At 60.6% G+C, this 14,355-nt stretch overlaps 2 protein-coding genes across 3 annotated transcripts; both read left to right on the forward strand.

Annotated features, from left to right (window-relative positions):
• Positions 1 to 620: 620 nt before the first annotated feature.
• Positions 621 to 11,118, forward strand: LOC131378700 (uncharacterized). 2 transcript variants are annotated; one of them, XR_009208494.1, is made up of 2 exons: positions 621 to 713; positions 10,949 to 11,118. XR_009208494.1 is itself a non-coding variant. In XM_058423478.1 (2 exons), the coding sequence occupies exon 1, from the start codon at positions 8,902 to 8,904 to the stop codon at positions 9,847 to 9,849; it is 948 nt and encodes a 315-aa protein (XP_058279461.1). In that variant the 5' UTR covers positions 8,872 to 8,901; the 3' UTR covers positions 9,850 to 10,443; positions 10,949 to 11,118. The 2 variants fall into 2 exon arrangements, 1 of the variants encoding a protein (XP_058279461.1); XM_058423478.1 differs by lacking the exon at positions 621 to 713 and adding an exon at positions 8,872 to 10,443.
• Positions 11,119 to 11,196: 78 nt separating this feature from the next.
• LRRN2 (leucine rich repeat neuronal 2) lies at positions 11,197 to 13,233 on the forward strand. The gene has a single exon (XM_040085616.1). It carries the CDS (start codon positions 11,197 to 11,199, stop codon positions 13,231 to 13,233), a length of 2,037 nt encoding a protein of 678 aa, XP_039941550.1.
• Positions 13,234 to 14,355: the final 1,122 nt, after the last annotated feature.

Consider the following 14,355-nt stretch of genomic DNA (forward strand, 5'->3'; position numbering starts at 1 on the left):
CCATCCCAGCTCCATCCCTTTTCCCTTTCCGAGTCCCTGCTCCATCCCTTTTTGGGGAACACGAGCCGGGAATTCCCAGCGCTGTTCCCTGCGGAGGGACCCGGGCCCGGGCGCGGCCGCAGCTCGGGAAAAGCCGAGAAATCCCTCTGAGGAGAGGGAAATCCGGGACACAAATCCCAAACCCATTCGGGACACAAATCCCAAACCCACGGAGCGCCCCCCTCCCCTCCCACCCGCCCCCAGGCTCGGCATTCCCGGGAGGGGAGGGAAGGGAGGGATAAATCCATGGATCCCGTCCTCCTCCCTCGGGAGCATCCCCCGGGAGCTGCCGGAGCCGCGGGGGTTAAAGCCGCCTCGGGTGGGCGGCACGTCGCGGCGACGGGGCTGGAGTGAGGAGGAGGAGGATCGGGAAGGGAGGGGAGGGGAGGAGGAGGAGGAGGAGGAGGAGGAGGAAGAGGAGGAGGACTGGAGCCGGCGCCGAGCGGCTGCAAAGCGCCGGGCGAGCGGAGGGCTCGGGGCTCCCCCGCCGCTCCCAGCCCCAGCCCGGCGCTCCCGGCGCTCCCGGCGCTCCCGGCGCTCCCGGCGCTCCCGCCGGCCCCGAGCCGCCCCCGAGCCGCAGGGTGACAGCTCCGAACCCCCGGCCCCGGGTCCGGCCCGGCCCGGCCAGATGTGCCGGCAGCTGTGGCGGGGAGCGGCCGGCGGTGACAGCGAGGGTGAGTGACAGACACAGCCCGGGGGGCTCGGGGGGCTCGGGGGGCTCGGGGGGCTCGGGGGGCTCGGGGGCGCTCCGCAGCTTGGTGGGGTTCGGGATTTTTTTTCCTCCATTCCAAAGCTTTTCCCTGCCCGGCGGTGGATTTGAGAAATGATGCGTTTGGAAATAAAAGGGGGAAAAAAAACCCGGGGATGTGCAGAGAGGGATGGGATAGAGGAGGGTACCGGGGGCAGGCAGGGATGGCTCCTGGAAATTCCAGCTCCTGGAAACTCCTCCGGGAGCCGGCGGATCCTCTCCCGGCGCCGGTCACGGAGCCGCCGGCGGGGCCGGGATCCAGGGATTCCGGCAGGATCCGGGCGGGAGCGGCGCTGCCCCGGCTGTTTTTAACCCCTCGGGGCCCGAGCCAGGAGGAAAATGTGACGGGAACGGGGGCCGGGGATGGAATCCATCGGCGGCACCGCGCTCGGGGCCCCTCCCGGCCCTCCCTCACCCGCGGCCGCCGGGGAGGGGACAGCGGAGGTGACGGCAAAGGACGCGTCGGGAGCAGCCGCGGTGTCATTTAATGTCATTTCGGTGTCATTTAATGCCGTTTAATATCATTTTTGTGTCATTTTCCCGCTTCCTGTGCCGCTGCCGTTTTTATTTCCCCGCTCCCTGCCCAGCCCTGCCCCTCCCCGCGGCTCCCGCAGTGCCCGAGCCCCTGTGCCAGCGCCCAGCTCTGCCAGCCTGGAGAGCCCGGGATGGGCCCGGGATGAGCCCGGGGAGGGCCCGGGATGGGCCCGGGATGGGCCCGGGAAGGGCTCGGGGCCGGCAGAGACCCCGCGCTCTCCCGGAGCTCAGCCCGGCTTCTCCCAGAGCCTGGCAGAAAGGGCTGGGAGCCAGCGGGAGAAGGCGCTGGACACGCAGGGCTGATCCCGGGGGGAGCCCGGAGGGGAGCGGGGCCGGGAAAAGCCCCTGGAGCGGCGATTCCAGGGACGGGAGCTGCGGGCGGGCGCTGCCATCGCCTCCGCCAGCCTGGATGTGCCGAGGCTGGCAGCTCCCGTGTCCCCCCGTGTCCCCCCCGTGTCCCCTCCGTGTCCCCCCCGTGTCCCCCCCCGTGTCCCCTCCGTGTCCCCCCCGTGTCCCCTGCCCTCCCCGGAGCCCCGATCCCGCAGCCCGGATCAGGGCAGAGCCCCTGGAAATCGGGAATTTCTCATCCCGGCCTCGCTGGTCCCCGGCCGGCGCTGACGGGAGGTGGCTCAGGACGAGATTCCCACCCTGGGGAATGTCCTGGGATGCGCCTCGGGTCGCTGCTGGGACACGGGGCAGCAAATCCCGGCTCCGGCCCCGGCTCCCTGATCCTGGTCCTGATCCTGGTCCTGATCCTGGTCCTGATCCTGGTCCTGGTCCTGATCCTGGTCCTGGTCCTGATCCTGATCCTGCTCCTGCTCCTGGTCCTGATCCTGATCCTGATCCTGATCCTGATCCTGGTCCTGATCCTGATCCTGATCCTGATCCTGATCCTGATCCTGATCCTGCCCTGCTCAGGCTCTTCCTGGCATTCCCGGCTCCCTGTGTCCCCTCTGCGGGCAGCGGGAGCGGTTTTGGAGAGGGCTCGGCTTCCACTCCTCGGCCATTCCCGGCCCTTCCCTTCGGCTGGGATCTCTCTTCCCATTCCCCGCCCTTCGTTTGGGATCTCTCTTCCCATTCCCAACCTTTCCCTTTGTTTGGGATCTCTCTTCCCATTCCCCACCCTTTGGGATCTCTCTTCCCAGCCTCAGTGGAGGCGCTGGAGCTGCGCCGTGCCCAGAGCCCGCGGGATCCCTCTGGCACAGGGAAAAGCTCCGGGAATTCTGCAGGACCTCGATCCAGCCCCGTCCCGACCCCATCCCGGGGCTCTGGAGCTGCAGGAATTCGCTTTTCCCAAAACCGCGGGCGCCGGGCTGGAATCGCCCCCTCGAGGGCTCAGAGGAGCCGTTCCCATTCCCAGGGAAGCTCGGATTCCCGTGGAATTCCCATTCCAGAGGTGGAGCCGCCCTGCCCAGCCACGGCTGCTGCTCCTGACGGCTCCCGGCAGCCGAGGGATCATCCCTGCTCCTGCTTTTAGCTGGAAAAACCCTTCCCTGCCTTTGGGGGCCCTGATCCCGGATTTCCCGGCCAGGACGGGGATTGGGAGCTGCCCAGGGGAAGGTTGGGAATTCCTCCTGTGCAGGTGAATCCCAAACACGCGGCTCCGCCCCTTTATTCCCGGATTTTCTCCTGGATCACCCTGGTCATCAGCGCCTCTCCCCGTCCCTGTGCGATTCCATGGGGTGACATTCCCGATGTCCCAAAGCTCCAGTCCAGGACACAAAAGCTCCTCACCGCCCCCTTTTCGCTCCCAGATCCCTTTTCCGGGACATGAGGGAGCTGCTCCCGCTCCCTTCCCAATCCCAAGGCTCCAGCCCCTGGGATGAGGGCTGCCGTCTCTCCCCAGTCACTCTGGTTTTACGGGATCATTCCCGAGGGAACAATTCCCGGCTCAGCTCGGGAAGGAGAATTCCAGCCCCAGCCAGGGCACCGGGATGAGCGGGAAAACGGGATGAGTTTAAAACTCCTGAAATTTGGGGGCGTTCCCGGTGGGAAAAGCCCAGCACCGGGATTTTGGGGGGGGAATTTTGGGATCGGGATCGCTGCTCCTGTGTCAGGGAATAAACCTGGATAAACCTGGATAAACCTGGATAAACCTGGCCCCTCCCAGCATCCATGAATCCAGGGCCCAGGCAGCCTCGGGAATGCCCGGCAGCATTCCAGGACATCCAGTTATTTATGGAAGGCTTTGGAAAAGGCGGATCCAGCCGCTGAGTTTAAGGATTTTTTGGGGAAATTCTCCCCGGGAGCTTTTGCTGTCCCCTCTCCATCCAGCCGGGAATTCTCAGGGATCATTTCCATGGAAAATTCCCACAGATTCCGAGGTGGGATCGGGGCTGGAAATCCCCGGCCCCTCCAAATGCTGGCAGCGGGAGCTGTTTGCAAACACGGGAAAAGCGGGAATTGAGAGCGATCCCGGATAACAAATAAATGTGGGAAAAATTGGGATCCGTTCCCAGACAATTCACAAAGGCCTTAATTGGGACTGAAGTCTGGGGCTCTTCTCACCCAGGCTGGATCCATAAATTATTCGGGATAAATTATTTTGGGGATGAATTATTCACCAGCCCTGCTTGGAATTAAGGCCGGGTTTTCCCTCCAGGAATGATCCCGGACCTTCCTGACCCTCTCCAGGCTCCGGAGTCTCCCAGTCTCCGTTAAAATCCCATTTTTTTAAATGGAATTTAGAAGGTTCTTTAAAAAATAATCAATCCCAGGTGGAATTCGAGGGTCGGGGCTTTGTCCATCCCGGCGGCCAAAATGAGAAGGATCCAGGCTGGGAAAAAAATAAAAATAAAAATAAAAATATAAATAAAAATAAAAATTGGGTTTTTTTGGGGAAGAGAGAGGATTTAACAAGGAATTTTAAATGAGGAGTTTGGAATCAGCAGGAAAAGGCGTTTTTGCATCTTAAGCAGCTTTTCCCAAAGGATCAGAGGAGCCGGCTCCAGATCTTTTTTTAGGAAGGAGGAAAAAGCAGCTTTGCTTCCCTGATTCCCGGCAGGAACCTTGGGAATAAAGATGGAGGGAAAAAAAAAAAAAAAGGATTAAAAGTACAAATCCTGGCTACCTGGAAAAGCGGGAAAAAACAGGATTCTTCCTGTTTATGATTCATCCCTCTGGAAGAACCCTGGGGCAGGATTGGGGTCACTCCGTCAGAATTCCTGAATTTCCATCCGTGCTGGAATTCCCTTTCCATGAAATTCTCTTTAAAAAAAAAGGGGGGATTTGGGGGACATTTTCCAGCTGGATTTGTGGCTCTCCAGGAATTCCCTGGCTCCCTTTTTCCCGGTAAAATCCTCTTGGGAAGAGTCACTTCCATGGGCTGGGTTGTCCTCCCCAGCTTGGCCATGGATTTTCCCAGTTTTCCTGGAATTCCCAAGAGGCTGAGAAGATGGGGAAGAGGGAATTTCTCCTGCTGTGCCCACGCTCATGTTGGGAAATGGAATTGGAATTGATTTGGGAGATGGATTTGGGAGATGGATTTGGTTCCATCAGGGACAGGGATCAGCTTTTCCCGCCGCCTTTCCCAGGTTTTCCTGAGGGGTTTTTCCATGGGAATGAGGGGGGTGAGCAGCTGGGACGTTCCTGGGATCTCCAAAGCTTTTCCTTCCTGCTCCAGGGCCATTCCAGAGCCTCCGGCTCCAAACCCAGCTCATCCCGGTTTTCCCTTCCCCCTCCTCTCCCGCGGGGTGATTTTATCCCAGATAAGCAGGAGCTGGAATTTACCGGGAATCGGGGGAGGATTTTTCCACCGGGTGGGCTCAGGATCCACATCCCGCTGGAAAATCCCCCTCCGGGAGCCGGGGGGAGGCTCAACCCCCGAAATTCCATGGAACCCGCGCTGCTCCCTCCCCTCCGCGCTCCCCGAGCGTTCCCGGCGCTTCCAGAGGGATTCGCCTCCATCCCATGGATCCGCTGGATGCGGGGGGGGTGAGGAGGCCCCGCAGCCCTGCCTGGCAGTTTCCATGGCAACGCTACGTTTTCCTTAGGATTCCTGACGGCTCCTCGGCATCCGCGGCTTTTTTGGGATGCTGGAGGTTGTTCCCTTTCCTTGGAGGGGCTGGAGCCGCTAGAAAAGCTTGGATTTGATCTTTTCCCGGTTTTTTGGTGTTTTTTTTTTCTTACTGCTGGAGCTTCCCTCCTTTTGGCGCTGCCCAGCGATTCCAGCCTCGGGATTTGTCGGGAATCGGGAGCCGGGCCGGCCGCGGCAACAGGACCTCTGGAATTCCAGAGGCATCCCGGCCGTGGAGCAGCAGCTGCGGGATCCAGGGATGCAGGGATCCGGGATCGGCTCTCCCGGGATGGATTCCAGAGGGTCGGGATGCGTTTGGTCGCTCCCGGCCTTTATGGCCTCCAGAGGCTGGAATGTTCCAGGGTAAAACCTGGGAGAGGCTTCCCTGGGATCGGGAACGGCTCTGACCCCACAGGAATCCCGTGGGAGCAGCCCGGGGGTTCTCCCGGCTCCCTGTGACCCCATTCCCGACGCTGGAATTCCCTGGAATCGCTGCCCCGTCCCCGCCTCCCTTTCCATCCATGGATGGGGAGAAAAAAGCTGGAAGGGCCTGGCAGAGCAGCCTCACCTGAACGGAATTCCCGGTTCTCCAGCAAAATTCCCGGTTCTCCAGTCAGATTCCCAGTTCTCCAGTCAGATTCCCGGTTCCCCAGTCAGATTCCCGGTTCCCCAGTGAGATTCCCGGTTCCCCAGTCAGATTCCCGGTTCCCCAGTGAGATTCCCGGTTCCCCAGTCAGATTCCCGGTTCCCCAGTCAGATTCCCGGTTCTCCAGTGAGATTCCCTGTTCCCCAGTCAGATTCCCTGTTCTCCAGTCAGATTCCTGGTTCCCCAGTGAGATTCCTGGTTCCCCAGTCAGATTCCCGGTTCTCCAGTCAGATTCCCGGTTCTCCAGCCAGATTCCCACTTCTCCAGTCAGATTCCCGGTTCCCCAGTCAGATTCCCGGTTCTCCAGCCCTCTCCAGCCCCTTCCCTGTGCAGCATTCCCGCCTGCAGCAATAGCTCTGAGCCACAGGAATATTTTTCCCTACCACAGGAACACTTTTCCCAACCACAGGAACACTTTTCCCAACCACAGGAACCTCTGGAGAAATAACGGGAGCGTTCCCACCACGGCTTCTGTTTTAATCACGCCCAGGGAATCATTCCCGGTTTTTTTTTTTTTTAACTTTTAATATCCTGGATTTCCCCTCCCTCCCTGCCTGCGGGAAGTTTGAGGAGCCCGGATTTATCCCTGCGGAGGGAATCCCACACCAACGCCGCGCTGCGGGAAAATTCCTTCCCAAAAATACCCCGGAGCAGCCCCCGGCCGTTCCCAGCCGCTGGATCTGGGGGCTGGGAAGTTTTTCCACCCAATCCGGGATCCTGGAGCGCCGGGAGCCGCCTCCTCCAGCGCGGCTGGATCGGGATGAGCCCCCCCCGCTTCGGATCCCACAATTTCTGGGAAAGCAGCGGAGGGCGGAGATCGAGCCCTGTGACATTCCCGGGAGCGCCCCGGCGCCTCCCGCTGCCCTTGGAGAGGGGAGGCAGAGGGGAGCCGCTCCGCAAATGAGGCGGCGTTAATGAGGAATCAATTATGGATCGTTCCCGGGAAGCCGATCCGCAGGGAAGGTCACCGGGAACGGCGCCGCAGCGTCCCGGCCGCGCCCGGCGGGAATCTGGGATCTGAGCAATTCCAGAGAGGGATCGTCCCGAGGGATCCTGCAGCCACCGGATGGAAAAACCCGGCCTGATTCCTAAAATCCTGATTCCTTAAAATTCTGATTCCTGAAAATCCTGATTCCTTAAGATCCTGATTCCCTGAAATCCTGATTCCTTAAAATCCTGATTCCCTGAAATCCTGATTCCTTAAAATCCCGATTCCCTAAAATCCTGATTCCCTAAAATCCTGATTCCCTGAAATCCCTCAGCTCGTTTAGGGGATGGGATGGGATGGGGTGGGATGGGATGGGATGGGATGGGATGGGATGGGATGGGATGGGATGGGATGGGATGGGATGGGATGGGATGGGGTGGGATGGGGTGGGATGGGAACCTGTGGAAGCATTTCAAGGAGGGGGGCGGGAAACCACAACCAAAACAATTCCAGAGGCAAACCAAGAATTCCAGAGCCTGGAAGCGCCAGGATGAGCGCGCCAGGATGATTTCCCAGCCCTCCTCATTAAAGCGCAGCCCGGGAGAGGCGGAGGAGCAGCGAGATGAGATGAGATGAGATGAGATCAGAGGCGGCGGTTTTATCTCCTGGCCGCTTCCCGGACCAGCGGGAATATCGGGAATCGCGTTATCGCCCTCCCTGCCCGCGGAGATGCAGGAGGATCGAGGGGAAGAAAAAATAAATATCCCATCCCTGCGCACGAAACAAGGATTAAGGGAGGGGAGAAAAGGCTGGAAAAGGCTGGAAAAGGCTGGGAAAGGCTGGGAAAGGCTGGGAAAGGCGGCGGAGCGGCGGCGCGGATGGGATCGGAGCGGATCCTGCGGTCCAGCCCGGCCTCGGGCGCTTCCAGGGGTGCGGGGAGCTGTGCGGGGCCTCGGCGCCTTCCCGGGGAAGGGTTTGTTCCCAAAATCCCGTCTGAACCCGCCCTCCTTCCGCTGGGAAAAGCTCCGAGGAAGCGCTTCCAAAGCCGCTTTTCCCCAGCAAAAATCCCGGCTCAGACTTTGCCAGGTGCTCCCCGTCTCGTGGAAACGGGTTTTTAGGGAATAAACGGCTGGAAATGGCAGCTGGAGGCTGCTGGGACAGGCGCGAGTGGCACACGGAAATATCCTGGCATCTCGGGAAAACCCTCATATCCCAGGAAAACTCTCATATCCCAGGAACATCCTCCCTCCCCAGGAAAATCCTTCCATCCCAGGAAAAGCCTTGTATCCCAGGAAACCTCTCATATTCCAGGAACACCTGCCTATCCCAGGAAAACCCTCCCAATCCTGGAACCATCCACCTCGGGAACACCCAACCCACAAGTGCTGGGCACCAAACCCGCCTGGGATGTCTGAGGATGTCGCAGGGACACGGAGCTCCGCGGGACACGGAGCTTCCAGGGACACGGAGCTTCCAGGGACACGGAGCTTCCAGGGACACGGAGCTTCCAGGGACACGGAGCTCTCCAGGACATGGAGCTCTCTGGGACACAGAGCTCTCTGGGACATGGAGCTTCCAGGGACATGGAGCTTCCTGGGACACGGAGCTCTGCAGGACACAGAACTCTCTGGCACATGGAGCTTTCCAGGACATGGAGCTTTCCAGGACACGGAGCTCTGCGGGACACGGAGCTCTTCGGGACATGGAGCTTCCAGGGACACGGAGCTTCCAGGGACACGGAGCTTCCAGGGACACGGAGCTTCCAGGGACACGGAGCTCTCCAGGACATGGAGCTCTCTGGGACACAGAGCTCTCTGGGACATGGAGCTTCCAGGGACATGGAGCTTCCTGGGACACGGAGCTCTGCAGGACACAGAACTCTCTGGCACATGGAGCTTTCCAGGACATGGAGCTTTCCAGGACACGGAGCTCTGCGGGACACGGAGCTCTTCGGGACATGGAGCTTCCAGGGACATGGAGCTTTCAGAGACATGGAGCTCTGCGGGACACGGAGCTCCCAGGACACGGCGCTCTCCGGACACGGCGCTCTCCGGACACGGAGCTCTGCAGTACACAGAGCTTTCCAGGACATGGAGCTCTCCGGACACGGCGCTCCCAGGACACGGAGCTCCCAGGACACGGCGCTCTCCGGACACGGAGCTCTCCGGACATGGAGCTCTCCGGACACGGCGCTCTCCGGACACGGAGCTCTCCGGGAGCAGCTCCTGCATCCCCGCGGCTCCGGGCGCTCGGGGTTTCCATGGAGCCGCGGGCTCAGCCCGGGAATACAGATGAGCCGAGCGGGGGCGGTTGCCACGGCACCGGCGACATTCGGGGCCCTTTGTCCCTTCACTTGCTTCTGCTCTGTCCCCTGGTTTATTTCTGCTCTGTCCCCTGGTTTATTTCTGCTCTGTCCCCTGGTTTATTTCTGCTTTGTCCCCTGGTTTATTTCTGCTTTGTCCCTTCACTTATTTCTGCTTTGTCCCCTTGTTTATTTCTGGTTTATCCCCTTGTTTGTTTCTGCTTTGTCCCTTTATTTCTCCTTTCCCCAAGTATTTTTCCTTTTTCCCTTTTTGTTTCTCCTTTTACCTTGTATTTCTTTTTTTCCTTTTTATTTCTCCTTTCCCCCCTGTATTTCTCCTTTTTGCTTTTATTTCTTTTTCCCTTATTATTTCTCCTTTTCCCCTTTTTATTTCTCCTTTTTCCCCTTTTTATTTCTCCTTTCGTTTTCCCAGCCGAGGTTGGAGCCGGGAGATCGGCTCAGCGGAGCCGGGAAATCCCGGGTTCCTTGTGAGGGTGGGGTTAGACGGGATTCTGGGATGAAATCCCTCCCTGGAGGAGCTGGGACAGAATTCCCAGAGAACCCGCGGCTGCCCCATCCCTGGAAGTGCTCTGGGACCGTGGAAATGTCCCTGCCCCTGGCACTGGGTGGGATTTAACCCCATTTAATTCCATGATAATTCCCTCCTGCCCCAGGCAGGATCCCGCTCCCCGCATCCCAACTTCCCCCGGGGGCTGGATGGGGATGGAAAAACGGGAATGGGCGAGGGAAGGATTCTCCCACCGCATCCAGCGGCCACTTCCCACCCGCCCGTGCCGGGTGTGTGGCGGAGCAGGAGCTGGGGAAGATGGAGAAGATGGAAAACCTGGAGAAGCTGGAAAAGCCAGGGAAGATGGAGAAGATGGAGAAGCTGGGAAAGCTGAGGAAGGTGGGGAAAATGGAGAAGATGGGGAAAATGGGGAATCCAGAGAAGATGGAGAAGCTGGAAAAGCCGGAGGATCCGGGGTAAAATCCAATTATGGACAAAACCAGCAGAGCTGGGGAGGTTTTCCCTGGAAAACCAGGCTTGGAACCAGGAGCCTTTTCCAGATTTTCCTTCACAGCTCCAAGAAAATAAATAAAAGCCCCCCCACCAAATTCCTCCGTGATATATTTATGTATTTTAATTTTTAAAGGAGAAAAGATTCCCGAGACATTTGAACAGCTGGAGACTTTTCCAGACCCGAAAGCGCCGGAGCACTGAAAAGGAAAGGTGTGGATCCATCAGAGGGAAGCGGGAATCGATGGATCCGTCCTTTCCTTCAAAAGCAGGGGAAAGGAGGGAGAAGAGCGGGATCAATCCTGGGATGAGAGTGCACAGAAAATGCCATGGATATAAAGTGGAATTCATGGATCTGTTTCGGGGGTCCTGGGCAGATTCCACGGGAAAATTCCGCTCAGATCCTGTGGGATGGGAGGGCACAGTTAAATCATGAGTATAAAATGGAATTCATGGATTTATTTCAGGGGTCCTGGGCGGATTCCACGGGATAATCCCACCCCGATTCCCTGGGGTGGGAGGGCAGAGTGAACGCCACGGATACAAACCGGAATTCCCGGATTTGCTGGGCGGTTTTGGGGGCACTGGGGGTCCCCGGGCGGGGTCCCGGGGTTCCCACGCTCAGCTTTTCGCCTCCCCAACCCGTTCCTCATCCCCGCCCCTCGCTCCCCACCAGCCCAAACCCTCCTCTCACCACCCAACGCCGCTGTTTTTCCAGGAATGACCCCGCGGAGGAGCCCGGAGGACGCGGCCGAGCGCGGGATCGACTCCTTTGGGGAGGAAGAAGAGGCCGGGCTCTGACCGAGGCGCCCGCAGCGCTTCCAGCTCCCGTCCCGGGGGTCACCGGGCGCGGCCCGACGCTTGCAGCGGCTCGCATGGAGCATCTCCCCCGCCGGGCTCCGTGCCCAGCTCGCCGCGACGCCGCGGCCGGCTCCGGGCGCTCCCTGTGACCGTGCCCAGCCCAAGATGAGAGGCCTCGGGCCCGGCTGCCTGCTGCTGTGCGCGGTGGCGGCCAGCGCCGCGCCCGCCGTGCCCTGGCGGGTGGCGTGTCCCCCGCGCTGCTCCTGCCAGCTCCGGCCCTGGTACTCGCCCCGCTCCGCCTACCGCGAGGCGGCCACGGTGGACTGCAACGACCTCTTGGTCACCTCGGTGCCCCGCGAGCTGCCCGAGGGCACCCAGACGCTGCTGCTGCAGAGCAACGACATCGCCCGGCTGGAGCGGGGCGAGCTGGGCTACCTGCGGAACCTGTCCGAGCTGGACCTGTCGCAGAACAGCTTCTGCGACGTCCGGGATCTGGGGCTCGGGGACATGCCGCGGCTGCTCAGCCTGCACCTGGAGGAGAACCGGCTGTCGGAGCTGCCCGACGGCAGCTTCGCGGGGCTGGGGAACCTCCAGGAGCTCTACCTGAACCACAACCGGCTCCGCAGCATCGCCCCCCGCGCCTTCGCCGGGCTGGGCGGGCTCCTGCGGCTCCACCTCAACTCCAACCTGCTGAGGACGCTGGACAGCCGCTGGTTCCAGACGCTGCCCAGCCTGGAGATCCTCATGGTGGGGGGGAACAAGGTGGACGCCATCCTGGACATGAATTTCCGGCCGCTGGGCAACCTGCGGAGCTTGGTGCTGGCCGGGATGCAGCTGCGGGAGATCCCGGACTACGCCCTGGAAGGGCTGAGGAGCCTGGAGAGCCTCTCCTTCTACGACAACAAGCTGGCAGAGGTGCCCAGGAGGGCCCTGCAGCAGGTGCCCGGCCTGAAATTCCTGGACCTGAACAAGAACCCGCTGCAGAGGGTGAAGCAGAGCGACTTCACCAACATGCTGCACCTCAAGGAGCTGGGCCTCAACAACATGGACGAGCTGGTGTCCGTCGACCAGTTCGCCCTCGCCAACCTCCCCGAGCTGACCAAGCTGGACGTCACCAACAACCCCAAGCTGTCCTTCATCCACCCCAAGGCCTTCCAGCACCTCCCGCGGCTGGAGACGCTGATGCTCAACAACAACGCCCTAAGTGCCTTGCACCGGCAGACGGTGGAGTCGCTGCCGGGCCTGCGGGAGATCGGCATCCACGGCAACCCCCTGCGCTGCGACTGCGTCGTCCGCTGGCTCAACGGCAGCCGCCCGCGCCTCATCGAGCCGCACTCCACGCTCTGCGCCGAGCCGCCCGAGCTGCGGCGCCGCCGCGTCCGCGACGTGCCCTTCGGCGAGATGACGGAGCGCTGCCTGCCGCTGATCCCCGCCCGCAGCGTGCCGGCGAGCCTGGAGGCGCGGCCGGGCGACGACGTGGCGCTGCACTGCCGGGCGCTGGCGGAGCCGGAGCCGGAGATTTACTGGGTGACGCCGTCCGGGGAGAAGCTGCTGCCGTTCGGGGAGGGCGGGAGGAAGCTCAAGGTGCGCTCCGAGGGGACGCTGGAGATCCGCGGCATCGCGGCGGGCGAGGCCGGGCTCTACACGTGCGTGGCTCAGAACCTTCTGGGCGCCGACACGCGCGGCGTCCGCGTGCTGGTGGGCGGCTCCTTCCCGCCGGGCCGCGCCGAGCTGCGGCTGCTGGTGCTGGACGCGCGGCCCCACCGCGTGCTGCTGGCCTGGAGCCCGCGCCTCAACGCCGTCTCCTCCAACCTCACCTGGGCCAGCTCGGCGCCGGGCTCGCGGCCGGGCGCGGCCAGGATCCCGGCGGGCACGCACAGCTTCAACCTCACCCGGCTGCGGCCCGGCACCGAGTACCGGGCGTGCCTGCGCGTGGCCTCGGCGGCGGCGCCGCTCAGGGTGGCCTGCGTCACCGCCAGGACCGAGGAGGCCGCCCGGGCGCCGCCGTGGGCGCGGGGGACGCCGGTGGGCACGCTGCCGTGCCTGCTCCTGCTGCTGCTGGGCGCGGTGGTGGCGGCGGTGCGCGCCGCATCCCGGCGGGAATCGCCGCGCCAGGCCGCGGCCGTGCGCGTGGTCTGTCCGGCGCGGCCCCGGGGACGCGTCCTGGCCGTGGAGGTGCAGGCGGATCCCGCCGAGTGCTGAGGGAGGAGGGATTTTGGGGAGCGGGGGGGGGGTTCAGAGGGATTTTGGGGTGGGTGGGGAGGTGGGGGGGAAAGGGTTTTTTACCAAAAAAAAGATGGATGGTGGGGAAAAAAAAAAATGGGATTTTGTGGATGTGACCTTGAGGAGCCGCCGGATCCAGGGGAGAGGAGCCTCTGGTGGTGTTGGATCGGCGTGGAGGGGATGGATTTGGCACCGCGGATCCCAAAAATCCCCGCTGGGGAGACGGGAGGGGACGACGCCCCGAGTGGGGGAAGAGCCATAACGTGGAATCCCGGAGTCCCAAAGCTGCGTCCCCCCGGCACCAGGGACACCCCAGAGGTGTCCCCAGTGTCACCTCCTCGCTGGACAGCCCCTGCTTTGGAAATACAAAAAAATCCCCCCAAAAATGGGTTTTTTTTCCTTTGGGATCTGTGTGGGGTCTGGGGTTTCTTTTTTGGGTTTGGTTTTTTTTTTGGAGCATTGGGATCATCGAAGCGTCCCCAGTGTCACCTCCCTCGCTGGACAATCCCTGCTTTGGAAATACAAGGAAAAAACCTTAAAAAAGGCTAAAAAAAAGAAAAAAAAAAGGGGGGGTTTTTTCCTTTGGGATCTGTGTGGGGTCTGGGGTTTCTTTTTTGGGTTTGGGTTTTTTTTGGAGTGTTGGGATCATCGAAGCGTCCCCAGTGTCACCTCCCTCGCTGGACAATCCCTGCTTTGGAAATACAAGAAAAAAACCTAAAAAAAGCCTAAAAAAAGAAAAAAAAAAAAAAGGTTTTTTTTCCTTTGGGATCTGTGTGGGGTCTGGGGTTTCTTTTCTGGGTTTTTTTTTTGGAGCGTTGGGATCATCGAAGCGTCCCCAGTGTCACCTCCCTCGCTGGACAATCCCTGCTTTGGAAATACAAGGAAAAAACCTAAAAAAAGGCTAAAAAAAAAAAAAAAAAGTTTTTGTTTTTCCTTTGGGATCTGTGTGGGGTTCGGGGTTTCTTTTTTGGGGTTTTTTTTGGAGCGTTGGGATCATCAAACCAAGCGTCACCCCCTGTCACTGCTGCCACCCGGAAATCAGGAAGGGATCTGGGATAAAAGAACGGGAGATGGGGATGGTGACACTTCCCTGTGGGAATC

This window comes from Hirundo rustica, chromosome 24 (assembly GCF_015227805.2).
Source record: "Hirundo rustica isolate bHirRus1 chromosome 24, bHirRus1.pri.v3, whole genome shotgun sequence".
Classification (NCBI taxonomy): Eukaryota; Metazoa; Chordata; class Aves; order Passeriformes; family Hirundinidae; genus Hirundo; species Hirundo rustica.

Excerpts from the sequence above, each read along its gene's own strand:
- LOC131378700 (XM_058423478.1), top strand. The coding sequence starts at position 8,902 with ATGGAGCTCTGCGGGACACGGAGCTCCCAGGACACGGCGCTCTCCGGA.
- LRRN2 (XM_040085616.1), top strand. The coding sequence starts at position 11,197 with ATGAGAGGCCTCGGGCCCGGCTGCCTGCTGCTGTGCGCGGTGGCGGCC.